We start from the raw sequence: 20,934 nt of genomic DNA on the forward strand, positions 1-20,934 counted from the left end.
CTGAAGCTCCAATACTTTGGCCTCCTGATGTAAAGAGCCAACTCACTGGAAAAGACCCTGATGCTAAGAAAGACTGAGAGTGAGAGGAGAAGGGGACGACAGAGGATGAGATGGTAGAAGGCATCACTGAATTTGAGCAAACTCAGGGGGACAGTGAAGGACAGCCTTGCAAGCTGCAGGGGTCGCAAAGAGTGGGACACAACTTAGCAACTGAACAACAACAAAAACCAAGGATAATGTGACATTAAATTTTTGTATAATTCCTAGAAGCATAAGATTAAGTATTATACTGTAAACACATGACAAAAATATACCTAAGTTGAAAGTACTAGGAAAATTATAATCAAACAAAGGCTATTCAAGCAAAGTAGGAGCTTAAAAATTAAAATGTATATAAAATTAAAATGCTAAACTGTATATAACTCTCACCTGTTCAGTAAGTTCAACTCTCTTGGTAATACTTTATTAGCATATTTTCAGTTACAAAACATAAATGGTATTATATCTCAACTTAAAAAAAGAATACAAAAGACCAGTTCTGCATCTGTTTAATTAATAACACTAAAAAACTGTGCTACAGTTTTTAATTTTTTTTTAAATCTATTTTTTTTAAATAAGGTTTACTAGTGAGTCAAACCACATCATCACTAGTTAGCAGAGTAATAAATACATAATTCATCCATAAAGTCATAGGTAAAATATGAAATTTCTCCTCTGCGTCTAGTGGTAACTACTTAAGATCACCACCCAACTACTTTCAGTCACCATGAAATCAAAAATTATCTGGACTGTTTTTGATGTGTTGCTTTCAAGTCATTAAAAAAAAACTGATTAAATAATGCCCTATTTTATTTTAGGCTCTTAACAATTTCTAAGGGAAAACTAGTTCTAGAGCCCCAAATACTGCATAGTCCTCAATAACTATTCATTTTGTTTTCCAAATAAGACACATTCCAGGATTTTGAGTTTCATTGTATCACATTTCATGACAGGAACTGAGAACACTGATATTTTCCATTTAAAATGAAATAGATCACAAACAAAAAATAAAAATCCAACCTCAGTCTGTGTAACAAATTAACTCACATAAAATGATGAATGGTGATATTTAGAGGGCAACCACAATCATAAACCCTAATTTAAGTTCAAACCTAATCTTTTAAAGTATTTGTATTCTTAGAAATTCTTAATATTAACAATTATATTAAATTAACAGTAATAACTTTTCATAATTGTGGTTATTAATTAAAATATTGATTAATGATTATATTACTAATTAATATATTATTGATAATAAATATTTAAAATGATAATAACTATTTTAAAATCTACAGAAGATACCTTCTGTGTGTTTCTCAATAGAAATAAAATAGAGTTGAGTAAAAGGAAATTATTTTGAGAGTAATGAATTTGTATGAACCAAATGAATGTATGATAAAATTAAAAGAAGATCTCTATTTTTTTTTCCATTCAAGCCTACAGAAAAAGACTGTCAATAGAAACTAAATCAAACTAACACCAAAATGTGCACATCTCAATTAAGCAGCAGTTTGAAAATAAATTCTCAACACTCTCAGAACTTATAAAGAAAAAGAGATTTAAAATGTGTATGAGTAAATTATGTCTTTTATTATAAGCATATTTCACCATAATCACCAGCAAGTCTGAGTAAAAATATTTTCAGAATTTAGTCTCACTTCAGTTCAGTTCAGTCGCTCAGTCGGGTCCAGCTCTTTGCGACCCCATGAATTGCAGCACGCCAGGCCTCCCAGTCCATCACCAACTCCCCGAGTTCACTCAAACTCATGTCCATCAAGTTGGTGATGCCATCCAGCCGTCTCATCCTCTGTAGTCCCCTTCTCCTCCTGCCCACGATCTCTCCCAGCATCAGTCTTTTCCAATGAGTCAACTCTTCGCATGAGGTGGCCAAAGTACTGGAGTTTCAGCTTTAGCATCAGTCCTTCCAAAGAACACCCAGGACTTATCTCCTTTAGAATGGACTGTTTGGATCTCCTTGCAGTCCAAGGGACTCCCAAGGGGGTCTTCTCCAGCATCACAGTTCAAAAGCATCAATTCTTCGGCGCTCAGCCTTCTTCACAATCCAACTCTCACATCCATATATGACTACTGGAAAAACCATAGCATTGACTAGATGAACCTTTGTTGGCAAAGTAATGTCTCTGCTTTTGAATATGCTCTCTAAGTTGGTCATAACTTTCCTTCCAAGGAGTAAGTGTCTTTTAATTTCATGGTTGCAATCACCACCTGCAGTGATTTTGGAGCCCAGAAAAATAGTCTGACACTGTTTCCCCTGTTTCCCCATCTATTTCCCATGAAGTGATGGGACCGGATGCCATGATCTTCGTTTTCTGAATGTTGAGCTTTAAGCCAACTTTTTCACTCTCTTCTTTCACTTTCAACAAGAGGCTTTTGAGTTCCTCTTCACTTTCTGCCATAAGGGTGGTGTCATCTGCATATCTAAGGTTACTGATATTTCTCCCGGCAATCTTGATTCCAGCTTGTGCTTCTTCCAGAGTCCAGCGTTTCTCATGATGTACCCTGCATATAAGTTAAATAAGCAGGGTGACAATATACAGCCTTGATGTACTCCTTTTCCTATTTGGAACCAGTCTGTTGTTCCATGTCCAGTTCTAACTGTTGCTTCCTGACCTGCATATAGGTTTCTCAAGAGGCAGGTCAGGTGGTCTGGCATTCCCATCTCTTTCAGAATTTTCCGCAGTTTATTGTGATCCACACAGTCAAAGGCTTTGGCGTAGTCAATAAAGCAGAAATAGATGTTTTCCTGGAACTCTCTTGCTTAGCGGATGTTGGCAATTTGATCTCTGGTTCATCTGCCTTTTCGAAAACTAGCTTGAAGGGTCTACTTACACCAAAATCCTAACTAATTCAGGGTTGTTTTTTTTTTTTTTGTATTTTGGCTGTGTGATGCAGCCTGTGAGATCTTAGTTTTCTGACCAGAGTTTGAACCCAGGCCCCCTGCATTGGGAGCAGAGTCTTAACCACTGGACCACCAAGAAAGTTCCTCTAATTAATTTTTTAATGAAGTTATGTTTCATGTAAAATTTCTATTAAATGCTTTAAAATATATAGACATTTTAAATTACACACAGTGAAAATAAAATCAAAGGTATTAATTTTACAAATGCTGGTAGCTGGTCAAAAAAAGTTTAAAAAGCATTAGATAAAAGGATCAAAGAATTTAATCAGGTAAAAACAAAGTCAGATAGTGTAGACACAAGATCTAAATGGTTTAAGATCTTGAACCATTATGAGGAATAACTAACATAAAATGTTAGCTTCAGGTATACAACATAATGATTCAATATTTGTATATATTGCAAAGTGATCACAATAACTCCAGTTAACATCTGAAAACAATATTATTTTCTGTTTCATAAGGAGATCACCAAAAAAGAACCAATAGGAATATAAACACCACCTTACTTATTTGGCAGCATGGACAGTACAAAACTGCCCAGAATCAGAAAGTAAGCAAGAAAAAGTCTCCTAGTAGCCACAGATGGCAAAAATTAATGTGCTTAAAAGAGAAAACTCATATGTTACACCAACTGCTTGTTCCTTCTGTGCAAATTCTAAAAAGCCCCAGCACCAGCACACAGCTTAACAGAAGCGAGAAACTGAGGTACTTAGATCACCATACCAACATTAGCGAGAATAACAATGTAATAGAAAGGGGAAAAACAAAGTAAAAATAGCAGTCAAAGAACTCAAAAATCTATAAAATAGGCCTGCAGGTACCAAGACTTTTCTAAGGCATATTATATACCACGATGTAGCATCTTATAGATTATGAAGATGGTAACACTTATGTATTCATAAGTGTTTTAAATATAATTCATAAAGAAAGCTAATATATTTTTTAAGTTTCCCAAAAAAATTTAAATATAAAAAAACTCTTTGAATTACAGAAAAGTTTAATTTTCCGAGATCCATTTATATAAATCATCATTCTTTGGAAAATTTTATTATTATATTTATGTTATTGATGATAAAAATAAAGTCAAATATGCCTAGCAGCCTTCCAGCAAAAGCCTGTAAAATTCAGGGGTATATTGCCAGCTCAAGGCTATGATGAGTGGTAGAGTACTAAAGTTCCTCTTGGTCTGGAAAGTGCATGCTCTTTCTATTATGCCTTGCCAAAATTGACTAAAAGAATTTAATTGGTAAAGTGCATCATTACAAGCTGCAACCAAATTTTAAAAATAATTATAATTTACTGAATCCCACTGTCAAAATCATTTACTAGTAGCAATCTTCTTTCCCAAAGTATATTCCTGAGAACACTATGCCCAGAGCGTAACAGGTGTTGTTGGCTATAGGAGAGAGAGGGAGTTGTACCACTATGTCTAAAAAAATGCTGGTTTCTTTGTTAGTGATTTCTCAGGGTCTTTACCAGTATTTTTATCTGGAAAAGCCTGAAAGCTACAAAAACATTAAAAGTAGTACAATAAACATCCATATACCTTTTCCAATGACATTCATTTTGTCACATCTATATTCTCAATCTCTCTCTTTTCCATATATATATATATATACATTCATATATACACACACATACAAATATATACAAATACACTATTTCTGCTATACCATTTAAAAGTAAGTTGCATATCTCAAGACACAAGGCATCTAAATTCATCAGCTGGTATCTTCTAAGAACAAAGATATTCTTCTAAATAATCATGATTTTATGTAACATGAAGCAATAATATCATCTGTATCAGTTAACAACCAATATATAAGAAAACATTTTCAAAATTTAATGACTTAAAACAGCAGGCATACCAAGCAATATTGAGAAAAAAGAACAAGGTTGGAGGTATAAGTCTTCCAGACTTCAAACAATACTATAAAGCTGCAGTGTGGTACTGGCAGAAAACAGACATATAGATCGATGAAACTGAAGAGAGAGCCCAGAAATAAACTCATGCCTACAGTCAATTAATTGTCAACAAAGGAGGCAAGAATATACAATGGAGAAAAGACCATCTCTTCAGTAAGTGGTATTGGAAAAGCTGGGTAATTGCATATAAGTCAATGAAGTTATAATACTCACTCACACCATACACAAAAATAAACTCAAAATGGCTTAAAGACTTAAATATAAGACAGGACGCCATAAAACTCCTAAAAAGGAACATAGGCAAAGCATTCTCTGACATAAATTGTACCACTGTTTTCTTAGGTCAGTCCAAGGCAAAAGAAGCAAAATCAGTAATAAATAAGTGGGACTTAATTAAACTTATATGCTTTTGCACAGCAAAGAAAACCATAAACAAAATGAAAAGACAACCTATAGACAGGAAGAAAATATTTGCAAATGATGGAACCAACAAGATCTTAATTTCTAAAACTTACAGAGTTCATACAGCTCAGTATTAAACAAAAAACAAATCAAAAAGTGGTAGTAAACCTAAATGTAGACATTACTCCAAAGAAGACATGCTATGCTATGCTATGCTAAGTCACTTCAGTTGTGTCCGACTCTGTGTGACTCCATAGACAGTAGCCCACCAGGCTCCCCCGTCCCTGGGATTCTCCAGGCAAGAACACTGGAGTGGGTTGCCATTTCCTTCTCCAATGCATGAAAGTGAAAAGTGAAAGTGAAGTCGCCCAGTCATGTTTGACTCTTAGCGACCCCATGGACTGCAGCCTACCAGGCTCCTCCATCCATGGGATTTTCCAGGCAAGAGTACTGGAGTGGGGTGCCACCGCCTTCTCCGAAAGAAGACATAGAGATGGCCAATAGGCACATGAAAAGATATTCACCATAGTTAATTATTCAGTTCAGTTCAGTTCAGTCACTCAGTCATGTCTGACTCTTTGCGACCCCATGAATCACAGCACGCCAGGCCTTCCTGTCCATCACCAACTCCCGGAGCCCACCCAAACCCATGTCTATCGAGTCGGTGATGCCATCCAACCATCTCATCCTCTGTCATCCCCTTCTCCTCTTGCCCCCAATCCCTCCCAGCATCAGAGTCTTTTCCAATGAGTCAACTCTTCGCATGAGGTGGCCAAAGTATTGGAGTTTCAGCTTCAGTATCAGTCCTTCCAATGAACACCCAGGACTGATCTCCTTTAGCATGGACTGGTTGGATCTCCTTGCAGTCCAAGGGACTCTCAAGAGTCTTCTCCAACACCACAGTTCAAAAGCATCAATTCTTCGACGCTCAGCTTTCTTTATAGTCCAACTCTCACATCCATACATGACTACTGGAAAAACCATACCCTTGACTAGATGAACCTTTGCTGGCAAAGTAATGTCTCTGCTTTTTAATATGCTGTCTACGTTGGTCATAACTTTCCTTTCAAGGAGTAAGCATCTTTTAATTTCATGGCTGCAATCACCATCTACAGTGATTTTGGAGCCCACAAAAATAAACTCAGCCACTGTTTCCACTGTTCCCCCATCTATTTGCCATGAAGTGATGGGACTGGATGCCATGATCTTAGTTTTCTGAATGTTAGAGAAACGCAAATCAAAACTACTATGAGATACTACCTCCTGTCGGTCAGAATAGACATCATCAATAAGTCTAAAAATAATAAATGCTGGAGATGGTGTGGAGAAAAGGAAACCCTCCTACACTGTTGGTAGGAATGTAAACTGGTGCAGTCACTATGGAAAACAACATGGATGTTCCTTAAAAAAACTAAAAATAGAGTCATCAAATGACCCAACAAACCCATTTCTGGAATAAATCCAAAGAAGACTCTAATTTGAAAAATTACATGTACCCCAATGTCACAGCAGCACTGTTTACAATAGTCAAGACATGGCAGCAACATAAGTACCCATTGATCTATGAATGGATAAAGAAGATATGGTATATATACACAATGGAATATGCTGCTGCTGCTGCTAAGTTGCTTCAGTCATGTCCGACTCTCTGTGACCCCATAGACGGCAGCCCACCAGGCTCCCCTGTCCCTGGGATTCTCCAGACAAGAACACTGGCGTGGGTTGCCATTTCCTTCTCCAATGCATGAAAGTGAAAAGTGAAAGTGAAGTCGCTCAGTCATGTCCGACTCTTAGCAGCTCCATGGGCTGCAGCCTTCCAGGCTCCTCCATCCATGGGATTTTCCAGGCAAGAGTACTGGAGTGGGTTGCCATTGCCTTCTCTGCAATGGAATATGACTCAGCCATTTAAAAAGAACAAAATAATGCCATTTGCAGTATTAATAACATGGACAGATTTAGAGATTATCATACTAGGTCAAGTAAATCAAACAGAGAAAGACAAATATCATGTGATGTCCCTTACATGTGGAATCTAAAAATGATACAAATGAACTTATTTACAAAACAGAAAAAGGGACTTCCATGGTGGTCCAGTGGCTAAGACTCAGTGCTCCCAATGAAGGGGGCCCAGGTTCCATTCCTGATCAGGGAACTAGATCCCACATTCTGTGACTAAAGATCCCACTGAGGTGCAGCCTAATTTAGTAAATAAAATTTAAAAAAAAAAAACAGACTCACAGATGTGGAAAACAAAGGTATGGTTACCAAAGAGGAAAGGGGAGGATAAGGAGGGAAAAATTGAGAGTTTCGGATTAGCAGATACAAACTACTACATAAAAGAGAGATAAACAACAAGTTCCTACTATATAGCATAGGAAATCATATTTAATATCTTGTGATAAACTGTACCAGAAAAGAATCTGAAAAAGAGCATAAATATATATATATATATACACACACACACACACACATACATGTATAACTGAATCACTTTGATGTACATCAGAAACTAACACAACATTGTGTATCAACTGTATTTCAAAAAAAACAGATAAGCAGAGTTTCTGAAAGTTAAAGAAAAAGCAACAGCAGACATGTATGACTGTTTATGTGTCTACCAGTTAGGGGGGTGGTTCTGTCCAACCTGAGTTACCTCATATGTCTGTGATCAGTTCTGCTAATCTAGGTTGGGGGTCTCTCACAAATCTGGGGCTTGGCTGACTGTAAGCTGATCTAGGATAGCCTCAGCTGGGACACCTCAACTTGCCTCCACCAGATCCTTCATCCTCCAGTAGGGTAAGAGGTTGATCAGACAGCAATGCCATGGTTTCAGGCGAGTGCAAGTGTAAAGTACTCTTAAGAAGCCTATGCTCAGATATGGAGATAACAAGTCACAACAGATTTGAACAAATTCCTCTGTGATACAAACTCCTGAGTAAGCAATGGAAAACTTGCAAGGTGGAAGCATCTGATTCATTGCTGAGCTGCAACTTGCTTAATAAGAATTCTGTACACTTGCATCGCTTGTATTCTCACTCTGTACACTACTACAACTCCAATGATAAAATGCTCCCCTATCAGATTATATAAATTCACAAAGAGAAATGACTTCCTCTGGATAAGTAAAGCATTTTCATCTTCATTACCATCTGGTTTTTGTTAACATTTACTTCCAAGCATAATGTAGTAAGCTCTGCTTTATTGTCTGTGTTTCATTCCGGTAAACTTGGGAAAACCGAAAAGACTGCCATACTACTCTCTCTCTCTATTTCATTTCTAAATTGAAGTAATAATATGATCCCAGAACACGATCCTGGGATCATGTTTCACACTGAAACTCATAAAACTCAGAAGTAAAAGCACTAGCATTTCCAACTCACATTCAGAAGAAACATCCATAATTTAATTTGGTGTATGAGGCCAGAACAAAATACTGAGTGCCCCCTTGGAATAGTTTCTCAAAAATGCTGATGCCTCACTCCTACTGGATCTAAACATGTTTATAACTTGTGCTCCTTGTGTGAATGGCTGAGACTGGCTCGCCAGGGCTCCCCGTCCTCCTACACTGCTGACAGCCACAGCCTGGCAAACATTCACTGTGTGCCCACACTAAATACATAAAACTGTGACAACACACAGGTGCTGAGGTGGATAACTGTATCGAGAGGCTCTCTACACCATGGCTATACTATCCATAAAGGTATTCTCCCAGATGCCCAAAATGAGAAGGAAGGAGAAATAAAAGGTGAATGGGGAAAAGGGAGGAGAAGAGGATATTACTGATACGAGCTCAGTGAAGTCTGATGAAATGGTCCTAGTTTAAATCCTAAATAATCCTTAATGAAAGAGAGTGAAGCTTGAAAGATGTGCAGTTGATATTTTATCTCTTTGTCCTGCTCACAATATGGGGCTTCCCCAGTAGCTCAGAGGTAAAGAATCTGCTTGCAGTGTAGCAGAAGCAAGAGTCACAGGTTCACTCCCTGGGTCGGGAAGATCCCCTGAAGGAAAGCATGGCAACCCACTCTAGTATTCTTGCCAGGAAAATCCCACTGACAGAACAGCCTGGCGTTAAAACATTCCTATTGATTTTGACTTTCAATAATGTTATGGTACAGATCTCATACTCTTCAATGACTTGTCTTGTGACTACATTAAAATATTAGCCCATTACACCTTAGCCTCAACACCTTATATGGTGTAGAATCTGCCTTCCTCTCCAAACTCAATTCATATCATTCTCACCTTTCCTAACAACCAACAAAATGTCAGTCCAACCGGAGTTTCTGTCCCCCAAATATGCTGTATTACATTCTCTTCTTAAGGTCTTGAAATACGCTGCTATTTTGGGCTGGAAAGCTCTTTTCCTTCAGGATGCCTTATGTGCACGTTATCTCAACTAAAAAAATATCACCTCTTCCAAGGCTTTCTCCATGTATTTTACACCCTTCTATTCTCTATCCTTTTGCTTTAATTTTTATTCTTCACAGTTATTACTATGTAAAACAATATTAACTTACTAGCATATCTATACCGTGTCTACCTCCCAGCACTCACCTCCACCGAATGGAAGTCCTGTGAAGGCAGAGACCTGGGTCACACAGGGTCCCGGACACACAGTGCACATGCTACATTTGCTGACTGATTTAGGTATCTGGACTCATCTCCTGCAGCTTACTATCCTCAAACGCCAAGGAGAAGGCGCTCTAACTGAAAACCATCTGAATGTATTAGTGACAGGTTTCTCTAAAAAGTAGTAAAGAATCTGTATAATTGGAGGTCCCTAAGGGTAAAGCCCACTTATCCTTGTATACAGCTTTTTTGACAAAGAAAGCCCAATTTGTACAGTGTAAAAAGAAACTGGAGCACATTTTCAAATGTAAAATATACCGGTAAATCACTGACTTGGGCAGGGGACGAAAGAATTGTTCTTCCAACGAATGAGACAAACTACATTTTACACCCAGTATAATAATGTCATGCCCTAGAACTTTACCCAAACCATGTAGAGGATAAAACAAAGTTAAATAGGTTTCAGGTTTCTTTACACCCTATTCAAAATCATTTAAAGGTTTATTGTGAATTGCTGGCCTCAGAGAACATATATCATTCAAAGTTTCTCAAACTGTTTTGATCATGGATGTCTTTCTTCAGACGAGTAATTTATGTATACTCAAAATCCATTTGGGGAAAGCTTCTGTAGCCCTCATAAAAGTTACTGTGTTAGCAACTATTAGAGCCACCACTCAGCCTCAGCCTTAATAGTTCTGAGAACAAGATGTTTTCTGTTTTTCCAATGGCTTTTATTCAGCTCAAGTTTTTAACCAGAGTAGCTTAGATCTTCTGTGTTTTTTTATTTTCTTCCAACATTAACATAAATCTACATATTTTCTTTTCTTACTATACTGTATAAAGTCTCTAAATAGTTATAGGAATCTCTGTCTTGCTTCCTATTTAAATGCAAAGTGTACACCAATGTATAATAAAATATTTACTTTAAATTTTGGTAAACAGATTTTATCAGTCTTCAGTAATTTCTTCCTATTCCTAGAACTTTTACTGGCAAAGATTACTAAATCCTATCGAATCTCAATTTTATTATATAACAAAATCATATGATTCTTCATCTTTAATTTTTTAAATATTGAATTATATGGAAAATATCTTAATGGTAAAATTTCCTAATTGTAAAATATCCTTGGATTCCTAGGATAAACCTTACTGGGCCATGGAACACTATTAATTCAGATTAGCTGCTAAATTGATTTTCCTAAAGCTAAAGTAAAAAATATGACTATAAACACATATAATTTAAGTATTTGGAAAGATAGTAAGACAAAGATAAAAGAAAAAACTATATAATTCTATTTACCATAAATTTTAACCAAATATACTATCCTGTTTCAGTCATATTCTGTATAGTCTCAATTTTAGTTCCTTTTAGATCAACTTATTTTCTAAACTGCACAATGAATGCGAAATTATATCTTTTGTCTATTATTTTAAAGATTAACTCTAGGAAACAAAATATCAAAGAATATGAATAGCAGTTGTGAAAGGCAATGAGGTAAATTACAAATATCAGAAAACAAAAGGATGAAAAACAAAATAACCTAAAAACAAAGACATTCTTTTTTATCTAAAATATAATAGTGTTTCACCTAAATAACACCATATAAATGTTTTTATTTTAAAGATTTTTTCACTGCAATTTTCTCTGTAGTATTACAAATAACTCATTCTTATAAATTACTCAATACTAAAAATGAACCATACAATATAACAATATAGGAAAAAGCTGTTCAAATATTCCCTGTAATTTTCTTGAATCCTAAGCCAACAAATATAATTCAAAAGAATCTTAATAACCATTTAATCAATTTTTTCAGTTATTACTACCAAACAACCATCATTTAAGCAACAAATTTATAAAAGCTATTAGATTCAGATGGAAATCAGCCTTTACTATAAAAAGTAACAAACATTAGAGTCATTTGAGTCCACTTAATAGCATCAATCTGATCTACTGTGCTCCCTAATAAACTCTACTGGAATTCATATCAACTCTCATTTTCACAGCTTTCATAATTATTTAAGCAAACCTTGTATGTCAGCTGAATTCAAGGCAAAGTTGAGAACAAGAATATATAAACATAAGGATTCTTAATATCCTATCTCTTACTTTACTAGCAAAACTACTACAATACAAATGTTAAAGAAAATACTGAAATACAAAAATGTATCAGATGAATCATCAACAATACTCACGCATCATTTGAGCAAGTCATAAATTCTCCCTTTATTTTGGGATGCCATGACCCAGTATGAAGCATTGCTGTGTGACCCTTAAAAAAAAAATACAAAAAGGGGGAAAAATCCTTAAAAAATGTAAAAATAAACAAACCGACCAAAAGTTGACATATTGTGCTTAAAAGTAACACTTTTTAGTCCTCTCCAAGGCACACTATTTTAATTACAAACTGATATTATTTTCAGTTTTATTTCATAATATGCTTTGTTTATTTCATTTTGTTTATTTTAATTTTAATTCACCATGTAACCCCTTCTGCCCAGGATTCAGTACAGTGCTTATATATAACAGATGCTTAGAAAGAAAGGAAAGAGAGGGGAAAATGACAGCTTTTTTTTAGGAAAGAAGTAAAAAGAAAATTCACAACAAGAAAGACAATGGGAAAAAGTCAGTGGGAAAGAATTTAGGAGAATAGGAAGTATTAAAGGTAAACAAGACAAAAGCAAGAGGATGGGGATGGGGTGGGAAATTCCCACTTCTTTAAAATGTGTATGTGAGAAAAGAAAAGCATCTTTAAAATGATTCAGGAAGATTAGCCCTACTAAGCATGGAGCATGATATAAAAACACTGTAAATAAAACAATGTGATGTTGGTATAAAAACTGACATGCTTACAAAATCCATCACAGAATATATATTTCAAACACAAAACACACATACGTGCACTCACACATTTCCCTCCTAGGTAGCAAAGTTAGAGCGGTCTCATACAATAATTCAGGTTCAAATGGGGCAGAAACGAGCCTAATACTTTTTAGTGTAATAATTGCAAGGTCTCTTATTCTGAAAGGGTCCAAAACAAAGCTAAACTCAAATCAGTAAAATGTGCATATCTAAATGACTTAGAAGGAAAATAACTGTAGCTCTCTGGAAACACTGAACTGGAACTGGAGTACCCACACATGGGCCTGGAGATCATCTCTAGTTCAAGCCTCAATAGTATCTGGCCAACTCCTGACTTTCTGCTCATGTTAACAAGGTACAAATAGCGACCAGGGATCTGGATCTCGTCCTGCACTAGGAAAAAAAGGACTGAAGAAGTGCCTGGAGGGACTAGACAGAAAGTTTGAGATTCCACTTTCCCTTTCTGAGCTGAATATATATATAGTCAACTATCAGCTTTGACATTTCCATGTAAGAGGCATTTCAAACATAACAGATTCAACAAAGTAATCTTGATTCTTTTTTTTTTTTAATTTTAATTTTTTTTGTAGTGCAATGTATTTTATTTATTTTTTTTTACTTTATAATATAAAAAAACCTTTTTCTTTTATATTGGAGTAGAGCTGGTTAACAATGCTGTGATAGTTTCAGGTGAATAGGCAAGGGATCCAGCCATACATATACATATATCCATTCTCCCCTAAAATCCCCTTTCATCTAGGCTGTTACATAGCATTGAGCAGAGTCTTGATTCTTATTGCCCACTTCATTTGCAATAAACTTCTTTCCTAGTTGCTAAAGCTACAACCTTGGAAAGAAAATGTTAGTCACTCAGTCATGCCCGACTCTATGCCACCCCATGGACTGTAGTCCACCAGGTTCCTCTGTCTACAGAATTCCCCAGGCAAGAATACTGGAGAGGGTTGCCACTTCCTTCTCCAGAGGATCTTCCCAATCCAGGGATCAAACGCGGGTCTCCCACATTGCAAACAGATTCTTTACCATCTAAGCCACAAACTGGGAAGTAATCCTTAAATAGTCCAATAACCATAACCCCTAAACCCTCCTCTCTATATACACCCAGATCCAATCCACTAGCTAGTCCTGTCAGTTCAGCCCCAAACACATCTCAAATCTATCCACTTTTTTCCTTTTCCACTACTACAACTCTTATAATGAACCAATATGTCTCTACATCAGTTATTATGCAGTATGATAGACCTGTTACTAGTCTCTCTACTTTTACTCTTGTCTAATGTGCTCCACAAAACAATCAATATAGTCCTTTAAAAATATGATTTTTTAATGCTACTGCCTTTTTTTTTTTTTAAACTTTACAATATTGTATTAGTTTTGCCAAATATCGAAATGAATCTGCCACAGGTATACATGTGTTCCCCATCCTGAACTCTCCTCACTCCTCACTCCCCATACCATCCCTCTGGGTTGTCCCAGTGCACCAGCCCCAAGCATCCAGTATTGTGCATCGAACCTAGACTGGCAACTCGTTTCATACATGATATTATACATGTTTCAATGCCATTCTCCCAAATCTTCCCACCCTCTCTCTCTCCAACAGAGTCCATAAGACTGTTCTATACATCAGTGTCTCTTGCTGTCTCGTACACAGGGTTATTGTTACCATCTTTCTAAATTCCATATATATGCGTTAGTATACTGTATTGGTGTTTTTCATTCTGGCTTACTTCACTCTGTATAATAGGCTGCAGTTTCATCCACCTCATTAGAACTGATTCAAATGTATTCTTTTTAATGGCTGAGTAATACTCCATTGTGTATATGTACCACTGCTTTCTTATCCATTCATCTGCTGATGGACATCTCGGTTGCTTCCACATCCTGGCTATTATAAACAGTGCTGTGATGAACATTGGGGTACACGTGTCTCTTTCCCTTCTGGTTTCCTCAGTGTGTATGCCTAGCAGTGGGATTGCTGGATCATAAGGCAGGTCTATTTCCAGTTTTTTAAGGAATCTCCACACTGTTCTCCATAGTGGCTGGACTAGTTTGCATTCCCACCAACAGTGTAAGAGGGTTCCCTTTTCTCCACACTCTCTCCAGCATTTACTGCTTGTAGACTTTTGGATCGCAGCCATTCTGACTGGTGTGAAATGGTACCTCATAGTGGTTTTGATTTGCATTTCTCTGCTAATGAGTGATGTTGAGCATTTTTTCATGTGTTTGTTAGCCATCTGTATGTCTTCTTTGGAGAAATGTCTATTTAGTTCTTTGGCCCATTTTTTGATTGGGTCATTTATTTTTCTGGAGTTGAGCTGTAGGAGTTGCTTGTATATTTTTGAGATTAGTTGTTTGTCAGTTGCTTCATTTGTTATTATTTTCTCCCATTCTGAAGGCTGCCTTTTCACCTTGCTAATAGTTTCCTTTGATGTGCAGAAGCTTTTAAGTTTAATTAGGTCCCATTTGTTTATTTTTGCTTTTATTTCCAGTATTCTGGGAGGTGGGTCATAGAGGATCCTGCTGTGATATATGTCAGAGAGTGTTTTGCCTATGTTTTCCTCTAGGAGTTTTATAGTTTCTGGTCTTATGTTTAGATCTTTAATCCATTTTGAGTTTATTTTTGTGTATGGTAAAGTGTTCTAGTTTCATTCTTATACAAGTGGTTGACCAGATTTCCCAGCACCACTTGTTAAAGAGATTGTCTTTAATCCATTGTATATTCTTGCCTCCTTTGTCAAAGACAAGGTGTCCATACGTGTGTGGATTTATCTCTGGGCTTTCTATTTTGTTCCATTGATCTATATTTCTGTCTTTGTGCCAGTACCATACTGTCTTGATAACTGTGGCTTTGTAGTAGAGCCTGAATTTCCTCTAAAGTCAGGAACAAGACAAGGGTGCCCACTTTCACCATTACTATTCAACATAGTTTTGGAAGTTTTGGCCACAGCAATCAGAGCAGAAAAAGAAATAAAAGGAATCCAAATTGGAAAAGAAGAAGTAAAACTCTCACTATCTGCAGATGACATGATCCTCTACATAGAAAACCCTGAAGACTCCACCAGAAAATTACTAGAACTAATCAATGATTATAGTAAAGTTGCAGGATATAAAATCAACACACAGAAATCCCTTGCATTCCTATACACTAATAATGAGAAAACAGAAAGAAAAATTAAGGAAACAATTCCATTCACCATTGCAACGGAAAGAATAAAATACTTAGGAATATATCTACCTAAAGAAACTAAAGACCTATATATAGAAAACCATAAAACACTGGTGAAAGAAATCAAAGAGGACACTAATTGATGGAGAAATATACCATGTTCATGGATTGGAAGAATCAATATAGTGAAAATGAGTATACTACCCAAAGCAATTTATAGATTCAATGCAATCCCTATCAAGCTACCAACAGTATTCTTCACAGAGCTAGAACAAATAATTTCACAATTTGTATGGAAATACAAAAAACCTCGAATAGCCAAAGCTATCTTGAGAAAGAAGAATGGAACTGGAGGAATGCCACTGCTTTTTATCCTCCACTGGCTTTTCAACCTCTTTACATAGTGTACAAAAACTGACATTTTCCACCCCAGCTTTCTTTACAACTTCACTTACTTTGTGCTCCTTCTTGCCAGAACTCACTACACCTCACTGGTCTTTCATTTCCTCTGATACACGAAGCTCTTTCCCCATATCAGAGCCTTTAAACCTGCTTTTCTGTCCGCTAGAAAGCTCTTTTTCTGCTTCTATGTGACTGGCTTCTCCTCACTCTTTCAATCTCAGTTTACCCGCCACTTATACAAGTAAGTACTGTCTGGCCCTCTAGCTAAGTGAATATGGCTCACTCCACTCTTCTCGACCAGAGTACCTGTCCATTTCCTTGATAACACTCACCATAATTTGTAATGCCATATCTATTAACTTCTTGATTCTTGACACTGTGTTAATGTTTTACATACTCAAAAAAATAAGGATGGATGAAATCTAAAACAAAATAAATAGAAACAACTGAACACCACTGCATTTCAAATGAATAACAAATACACTGAAAAGACCAAAAGAAGGTAATAACCCAAGAAACTATAAACCCTGTAGTGGGTTGAATGGTGCCCCCCAAAAAAATACATGTCTTCATCCTAATAGCTGGAATCTGTAAATGGACCTTATTTGGAAAAATAACATTTTCAGATATAAATAAGAATCTCTGGATTGTCTGGGTCAGCCCTAAATCTGGTAACAAGTATCCTCAAACATCCTTATAAGACACAGAAAGAAGAGAAGAAACAAAGAGGAGAAGATGGAAGCAGAGACTGTAGTTTCACAGCCACATGCCAAGGAATGCCTAGAGTCACCAGAGGCTAGAAAAGGCAAGAAACAATTCTCCCAAAGCCACTGGAGGGAACGTGGCCATCCAATACCTTGATTTCAGACTTCTGGCCTTCAAAATTTTGAAAGAACAAATTTCTACTGTTTTAAGTGAGCAACTGTGTGGTAATCTGTTACAGTAGTCCTTGCTGTTGTTGTTTTAGTTGTTAAGTCATGTCTGACTCTTTGTGATCCCATAGACTGTAACTTACCAGGCTCCTCTATCCATGGGATTTTCTAGGCAAGAATACTGGAATGGATTGTCATTTTCTTCTCTGGATGATCTTTCAAACCCAGGAATGGAACCAGGGTCTCCTGCACTGGCAGGCAGATTCTTTACCACTGAGCCACCAGGTGTGATCACAATGGTGTGATCACTCATCTAGAGCCAGACATCCTGGAATGCAAAGTCAAGTGGGTCTTAGGAAGCATCACTATTAACAAAGCTAGTGGAGATGACGGAATTCCAGTTGAGCTATTTCAAATCCTGAATGATGATGCTATGAAAGTGCTACACTCAACATGCCAGCAAATTTGGAAAACTCAGCAGTGGCCACAGGGCTGGAAAAGGTCAGTTTTCATTCCAATCCCAAAGAAAGGCAATGCCAAAGAATGTTCAAACTACCACACAATTGCACTCACCTCACATACTAGCAAAGAAATGCTCAAAATTCTTTAAGCAAGGCTTCAACAGTATGTGAATCATGAACTTCCAGATGTTCAAGCTGGATACAGAAAAGGCAGAGGAACCAGAGATCAAATTGCCAACATTCATTGAATTGTTGAAAAAGCAAGCGAGTTCCAGAAAAACATCTACTTCTGCTTCACTGACTACGCCAAAGCCTTTGACTGTGTGGGTCACAACAAACTGTGGAAAATTCTGAAAGGGATGGGAATACCAGACCACCTGACCTGCCTCCTGAGAAATCTGTATACAGGTCAAGAAGCAACAGTTAGAACTGGACATGAAACAACAGACTGGTTCCAAATCCAAAGGAGTACATCAAGGCCATATATTGTCACCCTGCTTATTTAACTTATATGCAGAGTACATCATGCAAAATGCCAGGCTGGATGAAGACAAGCTGGAATCAGGATTGCTGGGAGAAGTATCAATAACCTCAGATAAGCAGATGACACCACCCTTAAAAGTGGTGAAGAACTAAAGTGAAAGTGAAGAAGAACTAAAGAGCCTCTTAACGAAAGTAAAAGAGGAGAGTGAAAAAGCTGGCTTAAAACTCAATATTTAGAAAACTAAGATCATGGTATCTGGTCCCATCACTTCATGGCAAATAGATGGGAAAACGATGGAAACAGTGAGAAACTTTATTTTGGGGGGCTCCAAAATCACTACAGATGGTGACTGCAGCCATGAAATTAAAAGATGTTTGCTCCTTGGAAGAAAAATTATGACCAACCTAGACAGCATATTAAAAAGCAGAGACATTACTTTGCCAACAAAGGTCCGTCTAGTCAAAGCTATGGTTTTCCAGTAGTCATGTACGGATGAGAGAGTTGGACTATAAAGAAAGCTGAGTGCTGAAGAACTGCTTTTGAACTGTGGTGCTGGAGAAGACTCTTCAGAGTCCCTTGGAGTGCAAGGAGATCAAACCAGTAAATCCTAAGGGAAATCAGTCCTGAATATTCACTGGAAGGACTGATGCTGAATCTCCAATACTTTGGCCACCTGAAGCAAAGAACTGAGTCATTGGAAAAGACCAATGCTGGGAAAGATTGAATGCAGGAGGAGAAGCGGACGACAGAGGATTAGATGGTTGGATAGCATCACCAACTTGACGAACATGAGTTTGAGTCAGCTCCGGGAGTTGGTGATGGACAGAGAAGCCTGGCGTGCTGCAGTCCTTAGCGTCGCAAAGAGTCAGAAACAACTGAGTGACTGAACTGACTGAGCCACCAGGGAAGGCCTACAGTATTGCGGTGTACATGCATGCTAAGTCGCCTTCAGTCATGTCTGACTCTTCGCAACCAGATGGGCTGTAGCCTACCAGGCTCCTCTGTTCATGAGATTCTCCAGGTAAGAATATTGGAGTGGGTTGCCATGCCCTCCTTCAGGGAATCTTCCCAACCCAGGGATCGAATTCGTGTCTGCCTGCATCTCCTGCATTGCAGGTGGATTCTTTACTCACTGAGCCACCTGGGAAGCCCACAGCAGTCCTAGAAAACTACTAATACACACCCAGTCTCAAGACCAAAAGAACTGCAAATGAGTATTGCATTCCAGTTAATATATTTGTTCCTTTTTTGCAAATGGTATGCATTAACAATTCTAAAACTGCTTTCAATATAAATGAAGATTTAAGCAAATGAGGAAATATGTTGGAGATAATAGGAGTTGAGTTTCTAGCTGTTGGAGAAGGGAGTTACTAAAGTGTAAAAAGGGGAAGATTAGAATGAACTCTGTGGTGTTTGACTGAAACTGGGGATATCAATACAAACTCATGGTTTTTAACAGGTAGATGTAAATACAGGGGTAAATGTATATTTCTAAATTACTCTCTCGCTTTACATGCTGCAAATGTCTAGAAAAAATAACACCTCAGCAAACCTAGTGAAGAGATCCTGGTTGCCAAATTCATTCTCCCCTAAAGGAACCAGGGTCCTTGGAGAAATGATTCTTTCTGGGGCTGAGGTAGGAAAAGTACAAGATGAATACAGAATATTTGGTTATCTAAAAAAAATAAGAGAGTGTTGCAAACATGATTAGGATATGCTAAAAAGATAAAATGCAAATTGGAGGGGCCTTTCACAAGTTAAACCTGGGACAATTAGGGTATCAAAATAAATAATGAAAATAATGATTGTAAACCATTGTCTAAGAACCTTTGAAAGCATATTAATAAAGAAATAAATAAGAGAAAGTTCTTCCTTACAGAATGCTGATTAATAAATATAAGATAAATGATAGAAAAATTTTTGCACAATTTTGCAATCAGAGTAATATTCAATAACTGATTCAAATAAAACCATCAATGGACTCTAAAACCAATGGAGGAAAGTCTGATAATGAACAGGATAATGCCGTGGTCTCAAGATTTCCCTGAAAATTACAGAGCAATTACAAAAAGGTAATAGCAACTTTGTACTAAAGAAATTTGGTAGGTATAAAGTACTTTCTGATATGAAGAAGCAAGGCGAGTAAAATATTATTTTGGGGTAAGTCCTTCTAGAAATTCATACCCTGACTCTAATTATGAGGAAAAACAGACAAAACTGAATTTTACATTTTACAAAATAACGTGGGTTGTAGTCTTCAAAAAAAATCAAAGTAAAAGAAGTTGGGGGGGTGGGGAGGTATAGGAACTACTCCCAATTAAAGGAGACAAAAGGCATGATGATCAAACTGGTGAGAAAATAATTATGAAGGAGATCATGGAGCTAACTGATGAAACTGTTGATTATGGATTAAATAACAGTATTTTATCAATATTAAATTCATGATTATGTAAGAAGATGAAACGTTATTAGGAAAACCAAACTAAAGAATTAAGAACAAAGGAGCATGATGTTTGCAACTTATTTTCAAAAGCTGGGTGAAATTAAACACACATACATAAAAATTATGTATGTGCGTATGCATATATGCCTGAGTGCCTGGGGGATGTATAAGTAGCGGGGAAGAAGGGAGAGAGAGGAGAAGGAGGGAGAGTGTTTGTGTTATTTTATGGGAGAAAGGAAGGAAGAGATGGGGCGATAAAGCAGTGGGACAAAATGTCAGCAATTGGTGATTCTGAAAAAAAGTATAAAGAAGCTCTGTGTACTATATTTTACAACTTTTCTGTAAATTTGAAATTACACCAAAATAAAT

The 20,934-nt window shown here is 36.9% G+C and overlaps 1 protein-coding gene across 1 annotated transcript in view; it reads right to left on the minus strand.

The window, feature by feature from the left end:
* WDR70 (WD repeat domain 70) overlaps window positions 1–20,934 on the minus strand; it is a 283,113-nt gene that overhangs the window by 167,288 nt on the left and 94,891 nt on the right. The window contains exon 9 of the mRNA XM_055554926.1: window positions 12,053–12,129. Within this exon, the coding sequence (XP_055410901.1) occupies window positions 12,053–12,129 (77 nt within the window). The remainder of the gene's footprint in view (window positions 1–12,052; window positions 12,130–20,934) is intronic.

The sequence above is a fragment of the Bubalus kerabau genome, chromosome 18 (genome assembly GCF_029407905.1).
Source record: "Bubalus kerabau isolate K-KA32 ecotype Philippines breed swamp buffalo chromosome 18, PCC_UOA_SB_1v2, whole genome shotgun sequence".
In the NCBI taxonomy this organism is placed as follows: Eukaryota; Metazoa; Chordata; class Mammalia; order Artiodactyla; family Bovidae; genus Bubalus; species Bubalus kerabau.